General features: G+C 41.2%; 1 protein-coding gene across 2 annotated transcripts; it reads left to right on the forward strand.

The window, feature by feature from the left end:
• The first annotated feature begins 101 nt into the window (after window positions 1-101).
• LOC6739199 (lipase 3) lies at window positions 102-24,933 on the forward strand. 2 transcript variants are annotated; one of them, XM_039290998.2, is made up of 3 exons: window positions 102-131; window positions 18,860-19,582; window positions 19,652-24,933. In XM_039290998.2, the coding sequence occupies exons 1-3, from the start codon at window positions 117-119 to the stop codon at window positions 20,054-20,056; spliced, it is 1,143 nt and encodes a 380-aa protein (XP_039146932.1). In that variant the 5' UTR covers window positions 102-116; the 3' UTR covers window positions 20,057-24,933. The 2 variants fall into 2 exon arrangements, with proteins under 2 accessions (XP_039146932.1, XP_039146934.1); XM_039291000.2 differs by lacking the exon at window positions 102-131 and adding an exon at window positions 18,491-18,669.
• The last annotated feature ends 976 nt before the right edge of the window (window positions 24,934-25,909 follow it).

Consider the following 25,909-nt stretch of genomic DNA (forward strand, 5'->3'; position numbering starts at 1 on the left):
GACAATGGCAGTTGGGTGGAAAAGTCTGTGTACCCAGCGATGGAACTGAACCGATGCGATCCGAACTGGCATTAAGCCCAAGGACGACATCTTCCACCCAGTGCTGTGCCATTTGTATGGATTATACATGGGTAAATCATTAATATTTTTGTTTTTCTTAGCACTTTGGCTTTCTGATGCCCCACCGAAATTTGCATAAAATGGGGTTTTTGTCGCCTGCGCTGAAAGTGTGTGTGCCAAGAAAATTAATAAGGCAGAGGGCTGCTCCCTCCCATGGGTTTTGTTTCCACCTTATCCTTTGTTGTGTATGCTCTGCCGTCTGCGTATTTTTGATAAGATTTTGGCAGCCCAATTTCCACTGGATCCTCTGCTGATTATGCTGTATCCTGACTTCGTGAGGAGGGGTGCTTCTTCTATCTGAGCGAAGTAATTGCATAAGCGCATTCAAGTTGGTGTTGAACAATTTCCAAGTTTTCAAAACGCTATGAAATGTTATTAATCATTTTAGGAAGGATTAATTACGAATAATTATCCGTTTGACTCGCGAAATATTTGTAATATCTTGTAAAATCAGCCAACTAAGCCAGAATCCATTTGTCAAAAAGTATGCTATAAAACATTTTACTTAAGAGCTATAAATTTAATATTGCATTATTCAGACAAGCAATAGTTTACCCAGGTTATACATTATTTAAGTGCCATTTTAACGAAATTCTATGACAGTGCGGAAACCAAACACCTGAGCAAAATACCTCCCCATGTGCATTCACTTTCCACATTCCGCGTGCCCCCAACTTTCGAATGCATCCCCATGAGTGAACTCGAATGGCCGAATGCATCTCAGCGGAGTCGCTTCCTCGACCGGCCAAATTGCAATATTATGCTAGACTGCAGACGGCGACGTAATCGCCCTGAGAAACTAGGAAAACGGGTTAATAATGCCATAAACCGAAAAACGCGCTACAAAAATAAAAACTAGCAAAAGTAAAGACGACACTTTCGTGACTGGCTGGCCAGGCAGTCGGCAATGTTTGTTTGTTTGTCGGCTGGTCGCTCGGTTTGTTTGCCAGCCGGGCTGAAAGTGAAAGGCAGCCAGCTCGGTTGGTTTGGGCCAAACAAAACAATAAGTAAGTGTAAAGTGAGTAGACGGGCGGGCAGCTGGCTAAGCCATGTGGCAAACACACAATGCCCCCGACTTGTGTGCCTTTTGTTGCCATTTTATTGTCGCGGGGCATGCCGAGGAATTAGTGGCTGCCTTATCACAAGGTGGCACACCTGCACTGAACAAAATTCTATTAAATTGTGAATATAGCTTATGAAAAGAAAACTAGAACCAAGTTCTATAAACTGAAGTTTAACCATAGAACTCAAATGTATTATACTATATATGTTAATTACTTTTATTTTGTGTGTAACTAGGCATTGTTGCAGGTTCAATGACATAAGCGGCTTTAGCTGCAGCAGTGCAACATCATCATTATCACCGTTGTCGTGAGGAATGCGCTCACAGACACATGTGCTAATAAATTTCCCATAAAGAGCTCTTTGCAATGCGAACGCATCACGCTCGAAAAAGTAAATGAGTTGGCTGCAGTTAGGAAAAGTCGACCATTATGATGAAGTACCTGGATAGTTAAATTACCTAAGATAAATTACCCAAGATATAAAGGTGTATATAATACCTGTAAGGATTCAGATATCTTGTCATCTTCTCGAGGCATTCAATCAACTCACCCCTTCAGCACTGAGTTGTGTTTCATGTCACAATCACAGCTCAAGTTATCCATCAGGCTCAGCTTCAGACGCACTTTCCTCGCATTGCGTGCTTTTATTTTCCTGCTGCGGATTTTCCACACGCTCAGCGGCAGCAAAAATAATAAACGTAAATATTTTACAGCTGATTTTCCATCGGCGGACGCGTTCGGCTGTTGACACAATGTGCAACCGGAAATAAGTGCACTGTAATGGCTTAATTGGTATTTATGATTGCATGGGATGCTGTATTTCTGCACGTGAGACATTGAGATAATTGTGATTTCATTTGTTGTCCGTGCACTTGAGGTGGCATTCGAGATTTAATTTAAGCGCACGCTGCGTATACGTAATATTTTCATTGCGCCTTTGTGCGAAATGTACATGTGCGATTGTGCAGAGAGTAATGCATTCATAAGATATTAATTGAAATTTAATTCAAGGCACTTAATGGACCGATGAATTCCAATAATATTTACACAATTTTCGGTGTATTTATTCTTATTTATTCCTTTCAAACTTTCACGCAAAGCCAGCTGCAACAATAATTTATCGCAAGGCTCTATTGTTATAAATTTTCCGAGGAATCCGCCTGCATTTGCGAATTGCAATTTGTCGTCATTACAGCCGCGCAGCTCGAAGTTTAGAGCCTTTGTGCCTTTATTGGCAACAAATGGCAGCCCGTCGTTAGTTGGGCTCGTTAGCAGAAGAGGTGGCATTCATAAGTACGTAGATGCAGTGCCCGTGCGAAAGTGCAGAATACTGCATTCCATAATGGCCAGGAGGCAGCGAAGCGTATTGATTTACGCCCTGTCACGTAGCCAGGACACGGACAGCTCGGCAATGATGGAGCTGCAGTCCTTGGTGGACACTTAATACTCGCTTCATCCGCTGCACTCCTTCCATTTCAGCTCTGCGAAAAATAGTAATCCGTCTTCGAGCACGCCGCTTTTCCCGGGGCCATTAGCATAATCGATGCCACTTTGTTTTCCCTTGCCGTATTTTCTGTTGATGTTTCCGTTCCCATTCTTCTCGGCATATGCCCGAAAGTAAATGAATTAATTAACCATGTCACGAGCGTGAAATTTCCACAAAAGGCAGTAGCTCCACCACCGCCAGCAGCAGCAGCAGCAGCATAAGGAAAGCGGGAACAATTGCAATGCGAAAATTTAATTAAGTTGCAGCCGGAGCAAGCGGCAACTTTTCTGCCCCCCACCCGGATCCTTCGCGGCATCCCGAGGGGCTCCACCGGCGGCACCGCGTACATATAGATGGAGTTAATATTGCCATTAAGTTTTTCGTGCAAAAAGTTTCCGCGCTTAATTGTAAAACAGTTGTTAATTAGATTTATCGGGGCTGTCTGGCCGGAATGCAGTTTGCCCGGCTAGTTTAATGCAGTATTCTGCTCTATTAGGGAAAAACATCTAACAGGAAAAACAGTAGTTAAAGGACTAGTATTAGTAGTAAAGGACTACTCTCAAATGCTGGCATTATTCTAATATAAAGTTAAACAAACACTTAATGAGACACATAACTTTCAGCTCAGTAATCAACTAACTTCCAACTAAAAGTATTAAATATCAAATATGATTTCATCTTAATTTGGGTAATTTAATGAAATCCATTCTGCAAAAATAGTTTACGGGAATACGCAAAAAGTTGAGCGAAAATTTCGCCAACACAAAATTCCGCTGGCACATCATAACTTGGTCAGCATTTTATGCGCTCCGCACTTGACGTCGCTGCCTGTTGCTGGGAAAATGTTGATTTCATTTTCCTGGTGCCACGCCCATGGCCATGCCCACATCCACGCCCCCTGATCCCTTCATCCCCGCGGCGTTTTGCCACTGACATGACAACATTCTCGCAAAATGAATTGTACATACTTTAATTGCTCGTGCGATAGAAACGAGTTTTACTTTAAATTTGCGCTTGAATTCTGGAAACCGTGTTGTCGGATTTTTCATTCTGGAAAAACACACTTTTCCGAAAGTGTTAGGTAAATTTCAATATTTTGAATATATATTTGAATAAATGTGTTTATTTTATGTTTATTGCATTTTATTTATATTTATTATATTAATTGCTGGATTTTGGATTTTTTGGATTTTTTTTATGAAGTCAAAAAACAAAGGCAATTAAAATTGAAAAACTCATTAGTGAACAAAATTGCTCAGCTTTGCAAGAATGCCACACTTTTCACTTTAAGTTTCCAAACGAACTGTGGCATTTAAAAAGGCACACACACACACACACATTTGCATATGGAAATCATTTCTTGTTCAATTTCATATGCAAAATGCGAATTTTCGGTGGCCAGGACCAAAATGAAATTTGGCCAACGCATTGATGGTTGGCCAAAAGGCCGGCCTCAAACCAATTTATCACGAACGCAATTAACTAACATTCTGCATGAGCTTTGACCGCATATTTGGGTGGCTTCGATTTCATTTGTGGCCCGGACAGGAAAATTAATTGTGTTCCAGGAACTTGGCCAACCGAATTCGAATCCAAATGCGAGTAGTTCAGCCCAATTCGCATAGTACACTTTAAAGCACCGACATTTGGCCAAGTCAACAAACGCAAAGTAAGAACACTGAAAAGCACTGAGTGCGTGACCTTTTCCCTCTGTTTATCTTTTACATTTATTTTACTCTACTATTTTGAGAGGGATTTGGGGTATATTGCCACTCTGTTTAGCTACGTTTATCTACTATTTAATTTATATGCGAAATAAAACAGCTTATATGTGTTTACTTTTAGATAGCAATGCATATAAATGCCTCCTACACTTTTATTTGTTTAGCCATTCCGAGACAGTTTTCCTTTTATGTTAACCATTTTAACGATTATTCCTTTGATAGATTTCAGCCAAATGCTCTTTGCCACCCACTGGATTGGCACTTGAGAGGCGGCTAACTCAAACACGTAGACGGTAAACGATCCTGGCCGCATATTATATGGCCCGGCAAGGACATCCATTCCATCCGCGTGTCTGTGTGGGTGCGTGAGCAAGGCAAACAAATAAAATTGGCTCAGGGTTCAAGGACATCTCTGCAATTGTTTTGGGCCTCGCTATTCGTGTTTGCCACGTGCATAATTTGCGGTCAAAACATGATGCAAAAACACGGGGATTGGGTGCGATAGGTATGGATAGGATATCGCCAAGGATTCGTGCAAGTAAAGTGAGCCTGGAGGAGCCTGTGGCCCACAGGACGAACCAATACCAGCTGCCAGGGTCATTATTTAAGACCTGACCCAAGTGGTTAGGAGCTGGGAAAATGGAGTCCACACAATGCCAAAGTCACGTAGAAAGTAAAACAGAAAAATGAGAGTGAGGGGCTTGTCCTTTGCGGTGGAAGCCCAACCAACCAACGTATCTTGGACCAAGATTGCCCTACTTTCACCGATATTTTTGCATTTCCATAAATATGCTGTCCTAATTCACGGAAATCGTGGCTAAACTAAAGCCATATTTTAGCATTGGGCAGAGGCAATGCCAGGCACAGAATATGAGCATTTAAAGTTCAAAAGGAATGTTTCTTACCTGCTTAAGTGATTAATATTTTAAAATCACAATCAATGTTATGGTACAAAAGTAAAAGACAATTCCCACGTGAAATTAATAAACCTGAAATGCAATTAATGCCAATTTAGTAGATACAACTGAATTGGCCTGACAACTTTAGCCAACTACAATGTAATCGAATGCCGAACCAATTTATAAATATTATTTATTTTCCTTATTGCCTTGGCTACTTCACGTCCGTCTGTGACACAAATCGCATTTTGTCTGGGCATAAGTAAGGCAATAAATCAGAGGAATACAATACATCACCTGCGAGCCAACGTGCCACGCCCACCCCAGCCTGCCCACATTCTTGGGCGGATTTTGGAAAAGGAGCAAAAATGTGCTCATAAATTATGGCAGCTTTGTTCGCCATAGGAATATGACATATTTTCGACTTGGACTTTGACACTGACCAGGGATTTCGTTTCAGGTCGAATTTATTAGCTGCGCATTTCGCCTTTGTTAAGCAAATAAATTAATTAAAGTTCAATTTGGCTTGTCAAAAAAACGAATTTGATATTTTATAAGAATTCCCTTTCTATCAGTCAGCTTTGTGGCGCCATTTTCATAGTTGGCTGAAAATCAAAGGGAAGCCAATCAACTTAGTACCAAAGTTGCTAAAGCGAATAGTGCAGGAATGCCACAAAGAAATTGGGAACAAATCGGAACGAAAATATTTGTAAGTTAATGTGTATATTTAATATATACGAAATTTTCCCCCGACTTTATTTGGGGGCAAAAAATTTGCAGCACATCGGGCGAAGTCTTAAATCTTTCCACGTCTTATTAAGCCATAAAACTATTTTTAGGTGCGAATGCATCGCCGAACGTATGTTACACGAACTCTTAAAAAAATAATTTAAAATTGGGCTTTATGCTCCAGCCACGCTGCACTTCTTCAAAGCTTTCAGCTACTTAAGCCAAAAGGGGGAAATTTTTATATACATTTTTAGAGCGCCTTTCCAGCGAAATAAGGATAAATAGCCACTTGAGCGGGCGTGAGGATCCTTCGGCTGGCACTCGAGCATCCTTTGGCTAGTTTCTTTTCGGGCAAAGCGCCGCTGTATTCGAAATGATTTGCTTCGCTTAAATTTCTGCTTAGAATGCACGTGGAAAACAATAAATCCTGGCTACAACCATACACACACACACATGTGGAAACTCCCAGCGTACGTGATAACCGTGAAAGTAATGCACTAAAAATGCGGCTAAACGAAGCCGGAGATGAAAAGCGGGGTGGGTGGGGGCTTCTCAGAAGAAAGGGGATTCCCCAGCCAAACGCTATCTCAAGCGCAAACAAAAGTTGGCGGAACAAAATGCAAACATTTTCGCTCGCTTTTCGCTTTTCTTTGGCATTTTGTTAGCACGCGGGCGCCCAAAAGAAAATCCTGGGTGGGAGTTGGGGTCGGAAAATGGGGTGTATATTTGCACTGCCCGCTGGCATTCGCTTGCGGTCTGCTTCACACATTTACCTATCGCGTGTTTTTCCACTCCTTTCCCCAGCGAGCTGCTGTGTTTTTATTCAAATTCGCTGCATTTTTATGACGGCAAATAAGTGAAGCGGAAAGGAATTGTTTACGCGCGAAAAAAATAGACCACAAATGATAAGAAAGTGTTGCATTAATTGTGGCCATAAATATTACAAATCTTTAACCATTTGTTTCTGTTCCAAACTTTCATAATAGTTAGCTATAAAATTAATTATGTTTGCAAATAGTTTGCCATTTACTTTTGTTCAAATATTTTAGTTGATTTATTTTGCAAATTGTATTATGTGACTGGAATTCTTAGAAAATTTATTTTAAATTAAATCCCAGCACATTTCTCCGACTCAACAAAGACTCTTCAATGGACCCAGCTGGAAATTAAGTTTCGGTTCTGAAATTTCAGCCAGTTGACCCAAAACAAACCCAAAGGTAAATTTACTTATCACACTTAAAACGCATTGCCTTTGAATGAGAAACGACTGTGGGAGTTGGGAAATTGGGAAAATTCTGGCAATTCACTTATCCACAGGCAGGGGCCACGCATTGCATCTCCCTCAGTCCCCGATCCTCGCCAGCACTCCGCATCCGGCGCACACACATTTGGCTGTCCTCCTGCAGTATCCAATTGCAAGCAATTTCTATTGCCCCACTATAGACCCCTCGTCCTGCTGCTCCTACGCCACGCCTCCCCACTTTCTACGCCCCTTCTCCAGTGACCCAATTTCTCACGTTTGGCTTTCATGTTTTCTGCAACCTCTAGCCCATTACCACTGAAGGGTGTGTGCGTGTGCACTGAGAGACATTGCAGGTTGATATACATAGGTGGCACTATATGCTTGAAATAGCAGGAAAAGAGTAGATTCTTTATGATTAATAAGTATTTTCAGACGATTTCTAATACTTATATTTCAAAACTCAATTGATAAAATAATAAATAAAATTAAAAAAATTAATAAAATTTAATATGAATTTTCTCAAACACCATTATTTATGTTTTAAATGTTAGATGTTCCCACCACTTTGAGTATTGAAAGTATTTTGAAAACACCTATTTCAAACTCTTTTTTCTTCCAGTGCACCACTAGAAACCAGCTGCCTGCACCGCCCCCTGCCCGCCCCCTTCATTCAAGCCTTGCTTGTGGCCTGTGTTACATTTAACGACTTTCGAGTTCAAATTGTACAAAATTTACGACGAGCGGCTATCTTCACACTCACTCCCGAAAATTGCTTTTCCCTTTTCCCTGACCATTTCCCGCCCGTTGTTGTTGTTTTTGTTTCTACACTGGCTTTTCCACCGCTGCTGCTTCGTTGTTGCTTTTTGCTGCCGTTAATTGAGGCGCAAAGTGAACGTGGAAAAGGGGGCGTGGCTTTGGGCGGTGTGGAAGGGGTGGGGGCAAATCATTTTGGGGGCAATCGGCATGAACAATCATTGCGCGGCAGGCATTTAATTCAATTGGCAACAGCAGAGCCATAATTAATTTCGGCTTTTGATAAATCATATCAACGACCATAGCAATAATCAGCATTATAACAATAATCAAAACGATAATGGCAGCTCTAATTATTTGAAAAGCATTGCAACCAAAACACTTGTAGTTAATTGCAGAGATGTGATGGTAATTTGGCCAAACTTAATGTTAAATTTAAAATAATATGTGTTGAAATATAGAAATACAAAAAGTTATATCCAGATATCTAGATTTGCTTATGTTATTCTTTAAAATTAAAATAAACTAATGTAAATAAATACACATTTCAAGCATCTGTCATGGAATCATTTCATTAAAATAGCACGTTTATATATATTTTAATAACAATTGCTCTTCGCACACAAACAGCTTAAAATTCATTTAGCTGTTGATTATTTGCCCACAAAACCCGTTTCGATTGATGGCATTCCGCACTTTAATTTCAATCTTCTCCCTCACCTTTCCAGCCGACCAAGTTTGGTAATAACAATCCCAGTGACCTCAAAAATGAAAAAAAAATATTCAATGCCAAGCAGACTGAAAGCTCCACTGCATTTTGTTGCCTGATAACAATTCGCCTCGGTTACCTGTGTGTTTGCACTGGTAATTGCAGCACGTTGCTGCAACCGATTTGCCGGACAAAAGACTTATGAAAAGCCGCAGTCTGAGCCGCCGACTTCGAACTTCAGCCAACAAAAGAGGCCCATAAAGTTGCCGGCTTCATTCATTTGGCGGCCTTTTTAGCCCTCAAGTTCATTGCGGCCAGCTGTCCATCCAGCCAATGCATATTGACCAAAAGAGCGAGCTCTTAACTTAAAAAAAAGTATATGAAATTAAACATAAAACTAATATGCCATATTAACAAGTAGTGCACAATTTACCCCACCAACTAGTATAAACTTTAATAATTTAGATTTACATATATTTTATAATAGCTACCTGATTTGTAAGTGCCTAATCCACTGTGCAAAGTTTAAATGAGGTCCCAGCTGAGCGTGGACTTTGCTATTTCTTTTTTGGGTCCGCTTTTCCAACAGTTTTTCCTCAACTTTATCTCTGGCTTTTAGTTTTCGCTTTTCTCGCTGCTGGCATAGTTAGAAGGCGGTTGCTTCGTTTGCGCAATCTGGTGTCGGTCGTCAAGGTCGTCAAAGAAGCAGTGGCCAAAATGGCAGAAGCGAAAAAGCCAAGCACATCTCACTACGTAATTCAAAAGCGTCATCAGCACCGGGCGACCAACCAACCAAGTTGGCCGAGTTGGCCAAGACTCACTTGAGGCGCATACAACGAGCTGGGCCAATTGCATAAGGCGCGCGTGCAAACACGATTTGGCGTTGGGGCCACCTTCACCTCTCACCACCCGGCTAAGATCTTCTACATCTGCTCCGAGCCAACTCAAATGCAGTCCGTTTATGCGTGGCAAAAGTCGTGAACACTTGGAATAATGTCTAACTTCTAGATTAAGTTGCCTTGGCAGAGAATTTAAAGAAACATGTATCTCGACACGGTTATGGTAAAAAACTCACCACTGTTTTGTTCTCGAATTGCAGACCGCATAAACATTGCCCATGCCACTTTAATATTCATATCGCAGGCCAAAAACATTCGTGCGAGCATAAATCATCAACGACTATGCTTGTCGCCTGCAGATGTATTTCAACCTTTTTTGTATTGAATATAAAGTGCAATAGCTCAAACAAAAGCAGAAATAAGACAATGGCTAAGCTGCAAAGCAGTAATGTGAGTCAGCAAATGCAAAATCCACAGAAGTTGAGAACATTTTCGTTTATCAACAGGATTCGTTTACATATGTATGTACAGGACTTTTTTGCCCAACTCCCAGGAAATTATTAAATGAGAAATCTTTGAAAGGGATATGAAACTTAATTAACTTTTCAGGTAGAACATTTAAAAAAGGACAATATGTTTTTTTTTTCGAAACCCTGTTCATCCGTTATTTCCGAAAGCCAGCTAGCAGTTTTTGTTAGCAATTTTCTGTTAAAGGGCGCAAACAAAGAGAAAAGGTATATTTTTGCCTCTTTTTAGCAAATCCAATAAGCACTTTAATCAAAGCCAAACAAAAAAGTCTCTTGGCTTTGTTCCACCTTTTTCGCAGCGAAACAGAGAAACCTCCACGGGGCTTAGAAAAACAAAAACAGCGCAATAATAAAGCGAAAAAATGGCAATAAAAAATTGTCAACTTCTGGCCAGCTGAACGCGGTCTATTCCCCAGAGGGCCAACAACGCCACGGAATTTAATTTGAGTGCACCGCGTACGACTTCACCTTTTTTTGTATATATTTTGTACCTGCGGCTGGTCGAGTATAAGAATAAACCCAAATGGATTATGACTGGGCACCGAGCCAAAGGCATTGAACCCCGGGTAAAAAATTGCATTGACAATGGATTTTAAAGGAGATAAGTAAGTTAAGCTACTGAATATTAAATACAGTGAAAATAGGATACCTTTCAGAAGTAACATGGGTTGTGCGCCTAGAAGTATGCTGCAAATATACTACAATTATACAACACTTTCACCGGATATTTCATTTACTTGACAGCAAGTATTCATTAAACACTTTGCCAAAAATATATGTCAGTTTAATGAAACCCAAGTGTCGTTAGCAGTTTAGTGGGCGCTACGCCCCCATCAATTAAATTGCAGTTTGCGCCATCGGTAATCAACAATTAAAATTCACTCAGTGGGGCGATGCCAACGAGGTTCAAAAGCCAGAAATCGCATGATTTACGGCCATTGTACGATTGTAATGATAATAACGCTGTCATTATGAATTTAATGACTTACAAATGAAAGTGTTTCTAAGGCGTCTGCAGCCCAAGGCCATTTGAAAAGGTCTCGTTCGCGATTTTATCACTCTATTATTATTTATTTCCCTGCTTTGGCATCTTTATCTGCCGACAACTCGGTTGGCGATTTCCTGACTTATTATGCATATTTTATAATGCCAGTGTTCGAAGTGGGTTTATTTTTTCCTTTGTTGTCATTTCACCCAAATAAGCCGTGGTCGAAAATGAAAGAAACCAACTGGGCTATAATAAATAATAACAGAGTGCCAATGTTACAAACAATATTTATTTCCATGCAAACATTACATAATTAACATACCTAATTGAATATTTAAGCATTTCGCGTTGGCAAATTTATCTCGCAAATTATTTAGTTTATACACTTTATAAATACAAACTAAAAGCGACTGTTGGCTCATTAGTTTGCGGCAGGCCAGAAGCTAAATGCATTGTTAAATATTTAAATTGAATAAAACAAGGAATTTCACAAAACAATTTGCTGTTTAGAGTTGGTGAGCGATTTCACAATAGTTGTTTATTTGATTTGATTACGGTTTATCCACGGATTTTTGGAAAGAGAGTTTATTAACCTGCTGCACTTTGTACTTACCAAAGGTCGTCCAACTTTAGGCCAAGTTAATCTAGCCCTAGAATACGTTTTTTTATATCAGTGACAGGGATCCGAATAATTATGACGCAGCATTAACCCGGCGGCTATCTTAATTTCGATCATTATTAGACTGGAGTTTCTTGAGGCCAACTTTTGCCTCGTTACCTTTTCTTTTGATTTTCTTTTGATTTTCTTGACCTCTGCCCGCCCTTTTTATAACATTTTCCCTTGTTCCCTACGCCTCGCTAATTTCATATTAAAATCAATAACCTCGCGGCTTCAAAAGAACGCAGTGTTTCCAAAATCATCTAAAATGCAGCAAACTGGTTGGCTTTTCTTTCGACACTTCTGAGCCAAGTCCAGCCATTTTACCATTTTAATATTCGACTCCGCTGGAAATGCTCGTTCTGTGTGCACTCTCCTACTCATTCAGTATTCATTAAATATTCCCATCGACTGCACACTACACTATGTGCCCTCACAGAAGGTAGTTCGACTATAAAAGCCAGCTTGTATCACCTACTTTTTTAAAGTTCTTATACAAATCAGAAAATAATTAACATAGCTAACAGAAATAGCTTTGTTTTAAACTACAGCAGTGTCTCACAACTTTATAAGCATTACTATCTATGATACAGTTTATATATTAAGTTAATATGTTTATTAGGGTATTTAAATGTTGTACTACTATCTCTCCACTTTGATTTCTATTTATTTTGTTGTACATTTAGTTCTTTCTTTCTGTTTCTCCCCGCTCTCTTGTGTGTGGTGTTTGGTCATTTAGCTTGCCCATTTTATTGTCTTTTCCAGAGGTGGGTACAATCAACTTTCGGGTTTCTTCTGGTTCTTCTGACCAGCAGTCGATACCCATCCCCGTTTTCATACCTTCGGGGGTTCCACACACATACCCACACACTCACACATTGTTGAGCTGAAACAAAATGCATATTGAATTTGAATTTGATTAGGAATGTCGGTCGACACACATTTTGGCATTGTTAATTTATGCAGTTGGCATCAGCGGTCGCCAGCTGATTGGCTTCCAGGTGGGTGGGGCTGCTGGCCGGCGAAAGGGGTACACCTTTAAATGGAGTAATTACCGCTGAAAGGTAGCGGAGGACTCCCCGCCATACGTTGCCCCCCACCAAAACACATACCTCACTCGCAATTCGCACAAGAAATGGGTGAATGGCTAGAATGGCGGTGGCCAAGAGTGAGTGGCGATTGAAGTGCGGGTGTCGCCTGTGTCTGTTTGCGTGCACTGTGAGAAAAAGGATGATATACATACTTTGATATATATTTGTAGATTGAACAAAGATAACGATATAAATATCTTTTATATACATTTAGACAGATTGAAGTACAAATAAACTGCTTAGAATCTTCGAAGTAGATCCAAAGTAATTTCTGGATTTTTCTGCGAGTGTAGCACCGGCTAAACGTGTTCGGCATGAGCCAAACCCGTGCGGCCGAAGCATCGCAAGTGCCAAAGTAAGCGCCCTGCCCAGTTGGAAGCCCCAAGCCCCTCCGCTCCCCTCCCCGCTGCCATAGAGCCCCATTCGCAACGCTCGAGTTAAGTCGGTCGGTCGGTCGGTAAATTACAATGCGAAACTCTTTTGCCCAGCCGGGCATATCAACAGTTGGCTCCCCCAACTCATCAGAGCCAACCGATCCGAACCGAACCGACTTCTGGCGTTTTATAACACCCTGCGGATCTACGAAAAAAAAAAATAAAAAATAATGTCATTGTCTAACTTGGTAACTATATAACCTGGCTATTATGTTTCCATTGACAACTCGATCCAGGGATAATCACTGCATTGTGGAATTGCTTTCGCCAGCCGTAAATTACTCAATTGAAATCAATTTTGCAGCCAGTCGGCTGTTTATTTATAATTTTCGATTGTTTACTTAATAGATTTTCACTGTCATCCCATTTTTACCCATCCAGCTTCGAAGCATTATTTTCGTTTGTCAACTGATTCCATTCGCTGTCACTTTTAATTAAGCACTCTGGCGCAACAGCTGAAAAGTTATTTAACGGCGATATCCTTGTCACTCTCCGCCGATTATCCTTTTAATGCTGTAATTTCAGCATGCATTTATCCTTAATGGATTGTGCATGTCTGCTGCCGCAGTCTTGCCACTCTTATACCCGCCGCCGAGACCGTTATTCCCGTATAAAAGTTCGCTGAGCTTCTTGGTGTAAGCCAACTTGTTCGATGTTAAGCTGGAATAAGTGGCTTTACCAACTAAAATTGCTGTTAGTTCGTCAGCAAATTTATTTAAATATATAAAACATCATTTTAGCCACTTTTCTGGTAATTTTTTGTCCCTTAAAGTTCATATTATCTTCATACAGCGACACAATACCTAAAGTTATAAAACAAAATTCTACTATTATTAATTCTTTGCGATTTATGTTTCAATAAAAACATAGTTTCGCTGGTTTGTTCAGCTCCTCAGCTCAGAAATAATGGCACTTATTCCGCTTCCGTCATTACGGCCATAAAACTCAGAGGCACTCGACCAACAATTAGTGAGTGTTTGCAAATTGCTCAACACTGGTTCAACATCTTGAGGTGCCAAGAAGTTTGAGTTTTGCGAAAAGTCAGCCAAGCTGAAGCAACCATCATCTGCACTAAAAGAAATCAGTTTCAGTTCGTGATTAAATAGTTTTCATATAAATTAGGCAATTTGTGTATGAAATGTAACTTCCAAACCTTTCGTATTAACTATTTTGAATGACTAAATGGTTTTTAAGTGTAGAATATTTTTTGAGTGCACTTTACCACTCAAAATGCGATGCATGAGCTGCGCTTCCCGTTAATGAGCAGATGAGACGAGAGTTGGCCAAGAAGCGGATTCGAGATTGCAGATTATTAAAAATCAGCAGCAAAAACCGAATAAAAAACCCAACACGAAAGTGATACATTTCCCAGCTGCGTTTTTCGCTCAAACCGTTTACGTGGGGCACACTGAAAACGCCAGCGTACGTTGCAATAATTAAAAGTTGGTTAAAATATACTGGCCAGGGGGGAGGGGGGCTGGCTGGCGGGTACAATGCATCATCGTGTTGATGTTGCGATGCGAAACAACCGCACCTAATTGGTTTTGCATGAGTTAGTTGCTGCTGTTTATGCAGCGGTGGGCGTAAGGGCGCTGGGGGCGTGGCGCGAGTTGCAAACACAGCGGTGGCATAAGTGGCAAAAACCAACAAAACACAGCATCGACCACTTCGAGCTGTGCCAATTGTTTCTAAACTGGGCTCACGGGCTAAACGAAATCAAAAAATGCAGTGAAAGGATGATATCCTTGATGGATTTCCAAACTTACATAATATCAACATAATCAGATCGTATTCAATCAGAAAACAGAATTCGAGCGTATACAAATAGAGCATGTATTTCAAACCAACAATGCCATATCATGATTTTGGCCAGCTGTCCGTACCTCCCCCGCTAATGTTGTGACATAATTAAAGCCCGACACATGTTTGGCTTGCCTTTCCGCACGGTGGTTACCTGTCCATTTGTCCATCCGTTCACCTGTCCCGCTGTCCAGCTGTCCACCGCTGACGACAGGTCACGACACCTCGTGGGGTGCTGGTGGTGATGGACAATCGGGTTGGCCGGAGTATGCACATTTAAAATGCAATTTAATGTATGCAAGTATTTACATACCATGCATGTGTAGGCAGCTATGGAAAATCAATCTCTAAAATGGAATGGATGAAACCAAAATAAATACTTTTCACTTGCAATTTGTTCTTTCAACGCGTGCCAAAGTGCTGGAGATTTCCTTCCTTCCTGTTGGATTTTTGAATTTATGTGTTCCAACGCCTTTACTCTGCCATAATAGCACTTTCAAGATGCTGATTCTTCGCTATAAACTGATTTAATATCTTTAAAAAAAAGATAGTTGAGTTGTTCACATATTTGTAGTTAATTCTAAGATTTCTCAACTTCTTTCTTTTATTTTCTTTAAAGTAGGTTGTATTTTTTTTTGGAATATTCATATTTTACTAACATAAAATATCAATCAATCCAGATTTAAAAAGTTTGTACCGGTCAGTTTAAACTGCAAGAGTATATAATAAAACTTCTTTACGAAAGCAGACTTTCTATCCGTTTTATCGCACATATTTATTTTTCATTCACACGCTCGCTCATATAGATACATTTTAATATTTTCCTCCTGCGATGAGGTTCCAGGACGAAGATGTGGATGAGCCGGCGAGGCAACAGCCATATTTCACAATTTATTGTGCTTGTCAATTGCAAGCAGGCAGCAAAAAAAAATGCAGCATGCAAAATGCATAGTCGCACTCGTTTTTGAATAGCAGGAGTTTAGGGGAAGTCGGTGGATTTATTCTAGTGGAAATATTGCATTTTGATATCTCGCATGCAACTTGATGCAATCATCATCGTTGCAGCTGCAAGTGGCTTGCATTGTGACTGCTTTCCTTTGGCCACTGGATCGTAATATTTGATGTTCAAAGCTATGCAATTATAAATGAAAATATTTAGATCAATCAAATTTAGTTGAATTAACGTATTCAATTGAAATGGTAGCTCAAATTAGTGCTCTATTCATATTCAAACGGAAATAATCCAACAAAACAAATCAATTTTCAGGTTCAGCGGATTGCCAATGTCCATATCTATTACCATCTACTATTTTATTTGCAAAAACTCCATCCATTGTTTATATCTGCAGATGAATATGGCATAATCGCGGACAAACGCTTGTAAGTCCGTGTGCAAACTTGACATTCAACTTTGCCCTGAACTCTGAAGATAAAAAAAAATGCACGTTAAGATACAAGTTAAAATGCTAAGGGCTTTGGCTCGGCAGATGTGTTGCAAGTGGCCTTTTGACTTGGCCATTAACGCAAACTTGACACATCGATGACAACGTTGTTATAGCCATCGTTATTGTTTTTCGCTAGCCACGTCGTCTGTCACCTAACACTTGGCTAAATCGCTGGATATATATATATACTATATATATGTATCTGTGGGTGGATGAACGTGGCGCAGCGTAACTTCAGATTTAAGATAAGTCACGATGTGGCTGAGGATGGCAAATGGTTTTGGGCCCAGAGACGAAATGCTTTATGCAATCGAAATGCATTTTGGCAGACAGTCGGTGCTCATCAGGCAGCCAATTAAGTTGTTTAATTGAATTGCAAGTAGAGAGTGGAAAGTGCCGAGCAAACCGAACGCAAACCGAGATGCAGAAGACACCACAAAACCATTTGGCAAACGAGCTGGAAAAGGCAAGGAATAATTGTGCAGCACTTCTTCTATGCGGCAATTATCTAAAAAAAATAAAAAAAATTCACTTTTTTCTGTAAGTGTGCCACATCCCTTGCTCTGAAAATCGAACTTTAAGGCAGTTAAAGCTGCAGAACTCAATTGAATGTGGTTTGTATGCCACAGAACTGTGGAGTAATGAAATATTGTCTTGTTTTTAATTTTTTAATTATATTTGTACTTTTTTTTATGGCTGCTATTTATTTGGGTTGTCGCGAAATGTACTTTTCGCTCCGCTGCAGGGGCTTAAAGAAAAAAACCCCTTGCACTTCACGTAATTTCAATGAACCGCATTTACGTTTGGCTCGGTTTATCGCTCCTTCCTTTGAATTTCCGACGGCGCCAACTTTGCCGTGACAATGCACAACTCGTATACACACATATCACCCGTAGACAGGGCCAGCAAAGAATCCTACACTGAAAGAAATTCATGCGCACTTGTAGGTTTTTACACGAAGATATTTGAAGTATTAATAGCAGCAGTGCAGTGCAAAAACCTCATTTTTTAGCATCTCTGGCAGATTGATTTGGGTTTCAAGTGCTTACTCCTTTTTCCTACCCCTTTTTTTGCTCAGTGTATGAAGACTTTGAGCAGGCAGCTCGTGCAGAACGACCGTCATCGATGCTCGCAATTTGTGGCTTTCGCCACGCTTAATGCCAATCTCGGTGGCTCCACCCCCATCGCCCCCCATCATCACCCATTTGCTCCCCATGGAAAGAGCCACCCACTGTACCGCCCCCACTCGTCATCCCCCCCTGCCAACCCCACAGCCCAAGCAGCCATTCAGCTATCTGCCGCATTACAATTCACTGACATAATGCAAAAATCGCAGCAAGTCAGGCGCAACTCGTTGATAGGCGTGTTCTGCAATTTCAGTCTGATTGGGAAAGGATGAAAAGGTGGAAGGGGTGGATGGGGTGGAAGTGGTGGATGGGGTGGGGCATTGTATTGTGGCATAAAAGGATTCAAGGAATTCGCCGAGTGGTGAACAGGCTAATTAATGTTTGCGTGCATACGCCCAAAAATCATGGTTACTTTTCAGTTTGAGGTTGAGCTAAAGTTAAGTTTAATAGTGCACTTTAAATTTATGAACACTAATATTCCAGCTTTTTATGAAGCAAGCAAGCAAAAAGGTTCAGCGAATTTATTAGGTGTTTAAATTTAACGCCTCTAAAAAAAATGATTATATTAGATGTTACCACTTGGGCACCTGTGGTGCTCTGTTAATTGTTTAAATTTTACTCGAGTCTTACCTACCCACAAGTACCCAGTAATTGCATTAGGTTTATTGCTTTTAAAGGCTATAAAATAATTAAACTCAACCCCCTTGGGCGAGCATATCGACTTGCGATAATCGCCTTGAACAAGCCAAGTGGACAGCGATAAGTATATAAATCTTGGAATCTTGGATTTACGCGGCGCTTTTCTGGTATCAAGGAAACACTAATAAATAGCCCCACTCCAGATTAGATTCAACTAAACTTGAGCCATAGCTATTTGCGCACACACTTAGTCGCACGACCGTCCTCGCAGCCAAAAGTTCAGCCAGAAATGCTGGCCAAAGTGCTAACTATCTTGGCCATCGCGGCTTCAGCAGGAGCTGCTGACGACTTTGATCCCTTCATAGATATACCCTTCAAGCGGCTCAAGACTTCGGTGGGTTAACATCATTGAATTGGATATCCAAATAAGTTTTAAAGATATTTAAGTCCAGTTACGTAACTTGATGTCACCATCAATTTAAAGTGAAGCACATACAGCATGAGCAGTGCATACTGAAATTTAAACCAATGCTTAAATTGCACACCCATTTGGAGCCGCGATTCAAGTTGGATTTTCATTGCAGGCGGAGCGCATTGCGGAGCACGGCTACCCGGCCGAATCGCATTTTGTGGAGACCCCGGACGGCTATGTGCTGAATGTGTTCCGCATTCCCCACTCCCCCAACGAGGGGGAGTCGGAGGCACCGCGCCCGGTGGTGCTCATCATGCACGGGCTGTTCAGCTGCTCGGATTGCTTCCTGCTCAATGGGCCGGAGGATGCGCTGCCGTACAACTACGCAGATGCCGGCTACGATGTCTGGCTGGGCAACGCCCGTGGCAACATCTATTCGAGGAACAACACTCGGCTGGACGTGAAGCATCCGTACTTCTGGAAGTTCAGCTGGCACGAGATTGGCTCCATCGATTTGCCCGCCACGATTGACTACATCCTGGCTGAGACGGGTCAGCAGTCGCTGCACTACGTCGGCCACTCCCAGGGATGCACTTCCTTCTTCGTAATGGGCTCCTACCGGCCGGAGTACAACGCCAAGATCAAGACGGCGCACATGCTCGCTCCGCCCGTCTACATGGGCAACACCACGGAGGGTCTCATCGTGAGCACAGCTCCGCTGTTTGGTCACCATGGCATTGGCTCCACGCTGCTGGAAAACCAGGTTTTGTTGCCCCAGAACGCGTTCATCCAGCGAATACTGGACACCACCTGCAGCAATCAGCCGATCATGCTTAGCTACTGCAAAACCTTGGCCATCCTCTGGGGAGGTCCCGAAATCGGCAACCTTAACCAGGTGAGTGATGGAGTTCCCATGGAGCTCTCGGAGTAAATATCAACTTCATATGAATCCAACCAATTCCAGACTCTGCTCCCGCAAATTGCCGAAACCCATCCTGCTGGAGTCTCCTCAAACCAGGCCATTCACTACATACAGTCCTTCGCCTCCAACGATTTCCGTTTGTACGATTGGGGCACCAAGAGAAACCTGGAATACTACGGCGTGCCAGAGCCTCCAGCATATGATCTCACCAAGATCACCTCCGAGCTGTACTTGTACTATGGCTTGGCGGATGGATCGGCGAATAAGCAGGACATCTCCCGACTGCCCGATCTTCTGCCCAATTTGGCACTGCTTCACGAGGTGCCCGATCCCACATGGGGTCACTTGGACTTTATCTTCGCCACGGACGTCAAGAGGGTAATAAACGATTTGGTTTTGGATTACAGTAAGGCCTACGATGCGGGGGAAACTAACAATGAGAATTGAGTTACCATTTATGACCATATGATAAGAGCAAAATAAATATTTGTTCCAAATTAAGGATTAGTGAACTTGTGAGAAACTTTTGGCCAGAATGACAAACGCGCAGAGCTAATTACCAGTTAACAAGTGTCTGCTGGTCTGGTTGTCTCGTTTTTAGCCCCCGTCTGGCTGCTTCTCTTAACTTGGCTGTGGTCACGCCTCTGCGATGTACAACTTTTTCCCTCCGGCTTGTTGACAAACATTATCGCTGGCTGGATATCGTGGCTAGCTGGTTCCATCTCCACTTACGTAACCCTTTCCGACTCATCCCCAAATGGCCGTAATTAGCACTGGGGTCTGTGGGAGTCGAGGCGAATGGCAACCTTCTATGTGCTACCGCACTTATCTGGTGACGAACCATTTTAGCCAAATTAAAATCCTGGCCAAAATGAAAGTGGCTCTATAAAAATACCACAAAATTCCAGAGTAGGATTATAGCAAGCTACGGTCACACATGATTTGCAGACTTCCGTTCTCTTTTTGTGAAGGCGTGATCGAGTGCAGTTCAATATTGTGCAAAATCCATATTTAAAAATCCACGAGCATCGTGTGGTTCGGATTATAGTTTTTCAAGGCAAATACTGCCGAGTGATAGTTTACCTTTAACTGCGTCGCTGCCGGTCCCACGTTTGGAGATAGAAGTTTTAGTGGCTGCGTCGCCAAGGCGGTTAGTATTGTTTTTCGCTAAACTTTTGACCACGCGTGAAATTTACTGTGGCTTCATTGATCGCAGATAGATTTACAACTGCTGGCATCAGGAGCACCCACCGTGTGCAGTGGAAGGCTGGGCTTGACCTCTTCTGCTGCCGACAGATTGCAGGTCAACCCACCCCAGAGTTGCCGTTCTTTTTTTCTTCATCGCCGCACGCAAGAAGCAGATCGCCGTGCATCCATTTAATGCACAAATCAGCTTGGTGTCTTCTTCAACCCTGCGCATTCCAATAATATTTGGGCACAACACGAGCCCCAGGCTGCTGGCCTTGTCGCTGCGTATGCTGCGAACCCGAAGCAGCCGCAACACGAATGATCGTGTTCAGTATTAAGTATATTTAGAATAGTTTTTATATTTGAGTTAATTTTACATAAGAATATTTACTTATAAATTTCTATAATTCTAATTTAGCTTAACTTGTGGGAGATCTGACAAGTTTATATATGTGATTCTCCCGATTTATAGTAATACCTACAGCAAGTCATCAAACGTCATCAGGCCTGCTGACATCGATGGAAAGTGCGTGAGTACAAAACAAAATAATAAAAACACACAAACATATATATATAAAAGTCAGATATTCCTAAATAGTACTCTTAAAATATCCTGCCTTAATTAATCCTGATTTAAAGAAGTTTATAGTTTAAATATTCATTAATCATAAATAATTCTAATGTAAAATAAGTCGAAGGAACAAAAGAATAATGTAAGCTTGTATACCAGTATTTGAATTTCTACCTTAATTACTTTTCTTCATTTTGTCGTTGATAATCAAAATTAATCAATAAGAGATTTTCTTAACATAAATAACGTAAATTTTAGTTTAAGGATTAGGTTTAGGAAAATGTATCTGAATCTTATATTTATCTTTAATTATATGGGGTCCAAAATGAATTAATTTGACTTCTTGTTGGGCACCAAAGGGTATGTAGAGCAGTGGTTGTACCAGGGTGGAGTCCGAATGGATTCCACAGGTAGGGTGGGTAATGAATAAGGCCAATAACATCTGGGCCTCGTCTTCAATAGGTACACTTTATTGTCCGCCTCGTAACCGTTTGGTTAACGTTTTTGAATCTACCGTATCTCTGTCTACACTATTGTAGCTGTAACACTCTTGTTCATCGCAACACAAAAACCCACGCCCATTTTCCCTGAGCATGCCGGTAAAAATTGTAGACAGAGTGTGTTGGGGTGGACAACGCTCTATGAGTGTGTTCGTTACAGTTATAATTGGCGCCCAAACGTGGGGCAGCCCGATGCCTGATTAGGCACTTGTCGTTTGACAACCGAGCTTCCCGTTAATAAACAATCCATCCACTTTTAGTTTCAGTTAGGTATTTCATATTCCGTCCTGGAATTTATGGTCTCTGGAGAGTTCCGGAGCCATACCGGAGGAAATGTTATGCTTTTATGTGTTTTTTTCTATCAGTTCGGTAATAACCGAACAGTATTGTTAAAAAACAACATTCTAATTTGAGTAATTGATTCTTAGGAATTATAGTTCTGATTTAAAGTCGGTTCTATACCAGGATTTCACTATTCAAAAATTACCTCCTTATCATTTAGGATCGAGATTTTTCTAGCTGGATAGATTCGGCTAGTTACTCTTCTAAGTGGTAAGAGTTCATAAATAAATAAATGACATTTATTTTACAACTCTGTATGCACACCCTGTTAGCTTTTCGTACCTATTGAATTATACAACCTACTGCTTTACTACTCAGGGTAAGACCCGCAGGTATTATTTTTGCTTAGCGTTGATCGTTGGATCTTAGCGCGTACTCATTATCTTTTTTTCGCTTATCTTTGATCGTTGGATCTTACCGTTTTTGCCTACTATTGATCGTTTGATCTTATCGCTCATTTTTCTTGTTCTAACGAAAGGAATTGTTAGACTTTATATATTCTTCTAGAAGCTTCGAAAATGATGATGCGAAGTAATGAAAATTTAGTTGATGTAGATACGGATGCGTCGGTGACATGCATCATCTGCAACGGGCCAGTACGTAATCTGGATTTGGTTGAAACCCGTTGTAAACATTCCTTTCACAAACATTGCCTTGACAACTACCTCAAAAACCATGACAAATGCCCCATATGTGGCCAGCCATGTTCTCAATCCGAGTTAGGATCTCATTTGCCTTTGTCGACTAAATCTCAAGGTAACAGAATGATGACCCGTTCAGGTTCTCGGAATACAGCCAAACAACATGAGAAGTCTGATCCAAATTCCCAACAGGAAATTTGTAGCGATAGTTCAGATTCCAGAGTTGTGACAGAAGACCGTGTTCAGCAAATAGTCCAAAGTTCAATGCAGGCCTTTCAAGCAAGCATGCTACAATCAGTGACAGAACAAATCACTATGGCGTTCACGCAATTGAATAAATCCACATTTATAAATAATGGACAGAGTGAGCTGCAGCAAGACATACAAAATAATTTCGGTCGAGACGTTCCCGAAATAAACTCAGGAAGAAATAACGATTCACATGTTAGGACTTCACCAGACTTTCGTAGCGATCGAAGTGATCTTTCTTTGGATAGACCTGATAGGATTTCCAATATTATAACAAATTGGCGTATAAAATTCAGTGGTTCAGCCAACGACATTGCCATTGAGGATTTTATTTACCGCGTAAATTGTCTCACTTCGCAAAGCCTGAACGGAAACTTCGAACTTCTTTCCCATTTCGCTAATTTACTGTTTGCAGGACCGGCCTTAGCATTTTATTGGCGTGTTCACAGATCGGTGGATAACATGAATTGGAACGTGTTATGCAGGCGTTTAAAGGAGAGATATCAAGATCAGAGATCTGATCGTGAAATTAAAATTGCTATGCGTCGCCGCAAACAGGGTAGCACCGAAAATTTTGATGATTTTTTGGAGGCAATGCTTTCCATTGCAGATTCCCTTCGTGAACCAATGCAGGACAGTGAGATTACTGTAGAAGTTCGTCATAATCTCAAACCGGAGATCAAGCACGAATTACTGCACATAGACACCCCAAACTTAGCAACATTGCGCAAAGAATGTCATCGTCACGAAGATTTCTTTCGAAGCACCCGGACAAAGCCAATCCAACGTCCGAACACAAGCAAGCGTTTTGTTAACGCAATTCTGCAGGAAGATGATTCCGAAGATCAGTCTGAGGAAGAACAGGATGTTGAGGACGAGATTTGTGTCGTTAGGACTCCTGAGAAAATTAAGTGCTGGAACTGCGATGAATCAGGTCACGGTTACCAGAATTGCCTCAAGACACGCCGTATTTTTTGTTATGGTTGCGGAACACCGGAGGTGTATAAACCCAACTGCGCAAAATGTAAATCGGCATCGGAAAACTCTCAGCAGGGCATTCGTTATGCGAACAAAACGAGTGTCCGCCGTTAGCCTCGAAAATACAAACTGAACCAAATTCTGTGGCAAAGGATGTTCATTCCATTCTGCCTTCAACTCAACCTGACGTAACATTATCCCAAACTTTTAATCCATATCATTTGCAAGTGTTGGAGAATGCAAATCGTAAATTGCAAATAATTAGGGAAAATTCACTTCACCATCGAAAACACCGATCATCACGGCGAATTCGTAAGTTTTGGATTCGTAAACGATCATTCAACCGTTTTACGATTTCATCAATTGTTCAAAATAAGAACGATATTCGACCCTTCACACACATTGACATATTTGGTCAATCGCATTTAGCTCTCCTAGACAGTGGTGCCAACAAAAGTGTTATAGGTGGTGAGCTAGCACAACAATTAATATCAAGCAAGACATTTAATAAATTTAAATCGGTTGTGCGAACTGCTGATGGCCAAAAGCAAAATGTTACAGGCACTATACAAATTCCCTTGACTTACAACTCAGTTGATAGTAACTTCGAATTCTTAATAGTTCCTTCCATAAAGCAAAGCGTAATATGCGGAATGGATTTCTGGTATACGTTTGGAATTTCTATTAAACAAATAGTTTCGATCAACGAAATCAACTTTGAACCCGAAGAAGACTCTACTCGCGTACGTTTGTCTGATTCACAAAAATTAAAGTTGCAGAAAGTAATAGACTTTTTCCCATCGTTCGAGAACGAGGGCTTAGGATTGACTAACCTGATAGAGCACAATATCGATACATCCAATGCGAAACCAATCAAACAACGATTTTATCCACTTTCGCCTGCCAAAGAAAAACTTTTGTGCATAGAAATCGATCGCATGATTAAGATGGATGTCATTGAAGAGGCACCTTCATCGCCTTGGTCGTCTCCAGTTACCTTGCATATCAAACCAGGCAAGGTGCGATTTTGTCTCGATGCAAGAAAATTAAATGCAGTCACAGTAAAGGACGCATACCCAATCCCAATTATGGATGGACTGCTAAGTCGTCTTCCACCGGTACATTGCATTTCCAAAATTGACCTCAAAGATGCCTTTTGGCAGATCTGTTTAGATCAAGAATCCCGTGCCAAGACTGCTTTCACCGTTCCAAATAGGCCCCTTTATCAGTTCAAGAGAATGCCTTTTGGATTGTCAAACGCTCCACAGACCATGTGCCGTTTGATGGACCTCGTTATACCCTATCAATTAAAATCGCATGTGTTAGTCTACCTCGACGATTTGCTGGTTTTGTCAAACAATTTCGAAGACCATCTTTTGCATTTGTCCGAAGTAGCCACCCAATTGCGTAAAGCTGGATTGACAATTAATGTCCAGAAAAGTCAGTTCTGCCTGAAAACAGTAGACTATCTCGGTTACCTGGTTGGCGAAGGCACACTACAAGTAAATCCGAACAAAATCGCTGCTGTGAGAGACTTTCCGGTCCCAAAGACCCAAAAACAACTAAGACGATTTCTTGGTATGACTGGTTGGTACCAGCGATTCATATCTAATTACTCCACAGTCATTTTCAATCTTACTGAACTGTTGCGTGGCAAATCCTTCAGTTGGAACGATCTTGCCCAAGAAGCTTTTGACAATATCAAAGACAAGTTATGCTCTGCTCCTTGTCTCGTTCACCCAAATTATGACAAACCATTTATCCTGCAGTGTGATGCTTCACTACATGGAGTGGGTGCAGTTCTAGCTCAATGTGATGATTCCGGTTGTGA

Source organism: Drosophila simulans, chromosome 2L (genome assembly GCF_016746395.2).
Source record: "Drosophila simulans strain w501 chromosome 2L, Prin_Dsim_3.1, whole genome shotgun sequence".
In the NCBI taxonomy this organism is placed as follows: Eukaryota; Metazoa; Arthropoda; class Insecta; order Diptera; family Drosophilidae; genus Drosophila; species Drosophila simulans.

Excerpts from the sequence above, each read along its gene's own strand:
- LOC6739199 (XM_039291000.2), top strand. The coding sequence starts at position 18,565 with ATGCTGGCCAAAGTGCTAACTATCTTGGCCATCGCGGCTTCAGCAGGA. Across the intron at positions 18,670-18,859 it reads TCAAGCGGCTCAAGACTTCG|GCGGAGCGCATTGCGGAGCA; the intron begins GTGGGTTAACAT and ends TTTTCATTGCAG. Across the intron at positions 19,583-19,651 it reads AAATCGGCAACCTTAACCAG|ACTCTGCTCCCGCAAATTGC; the intron begins GTGAGTGATGGA and ends AACCAATTCCAG.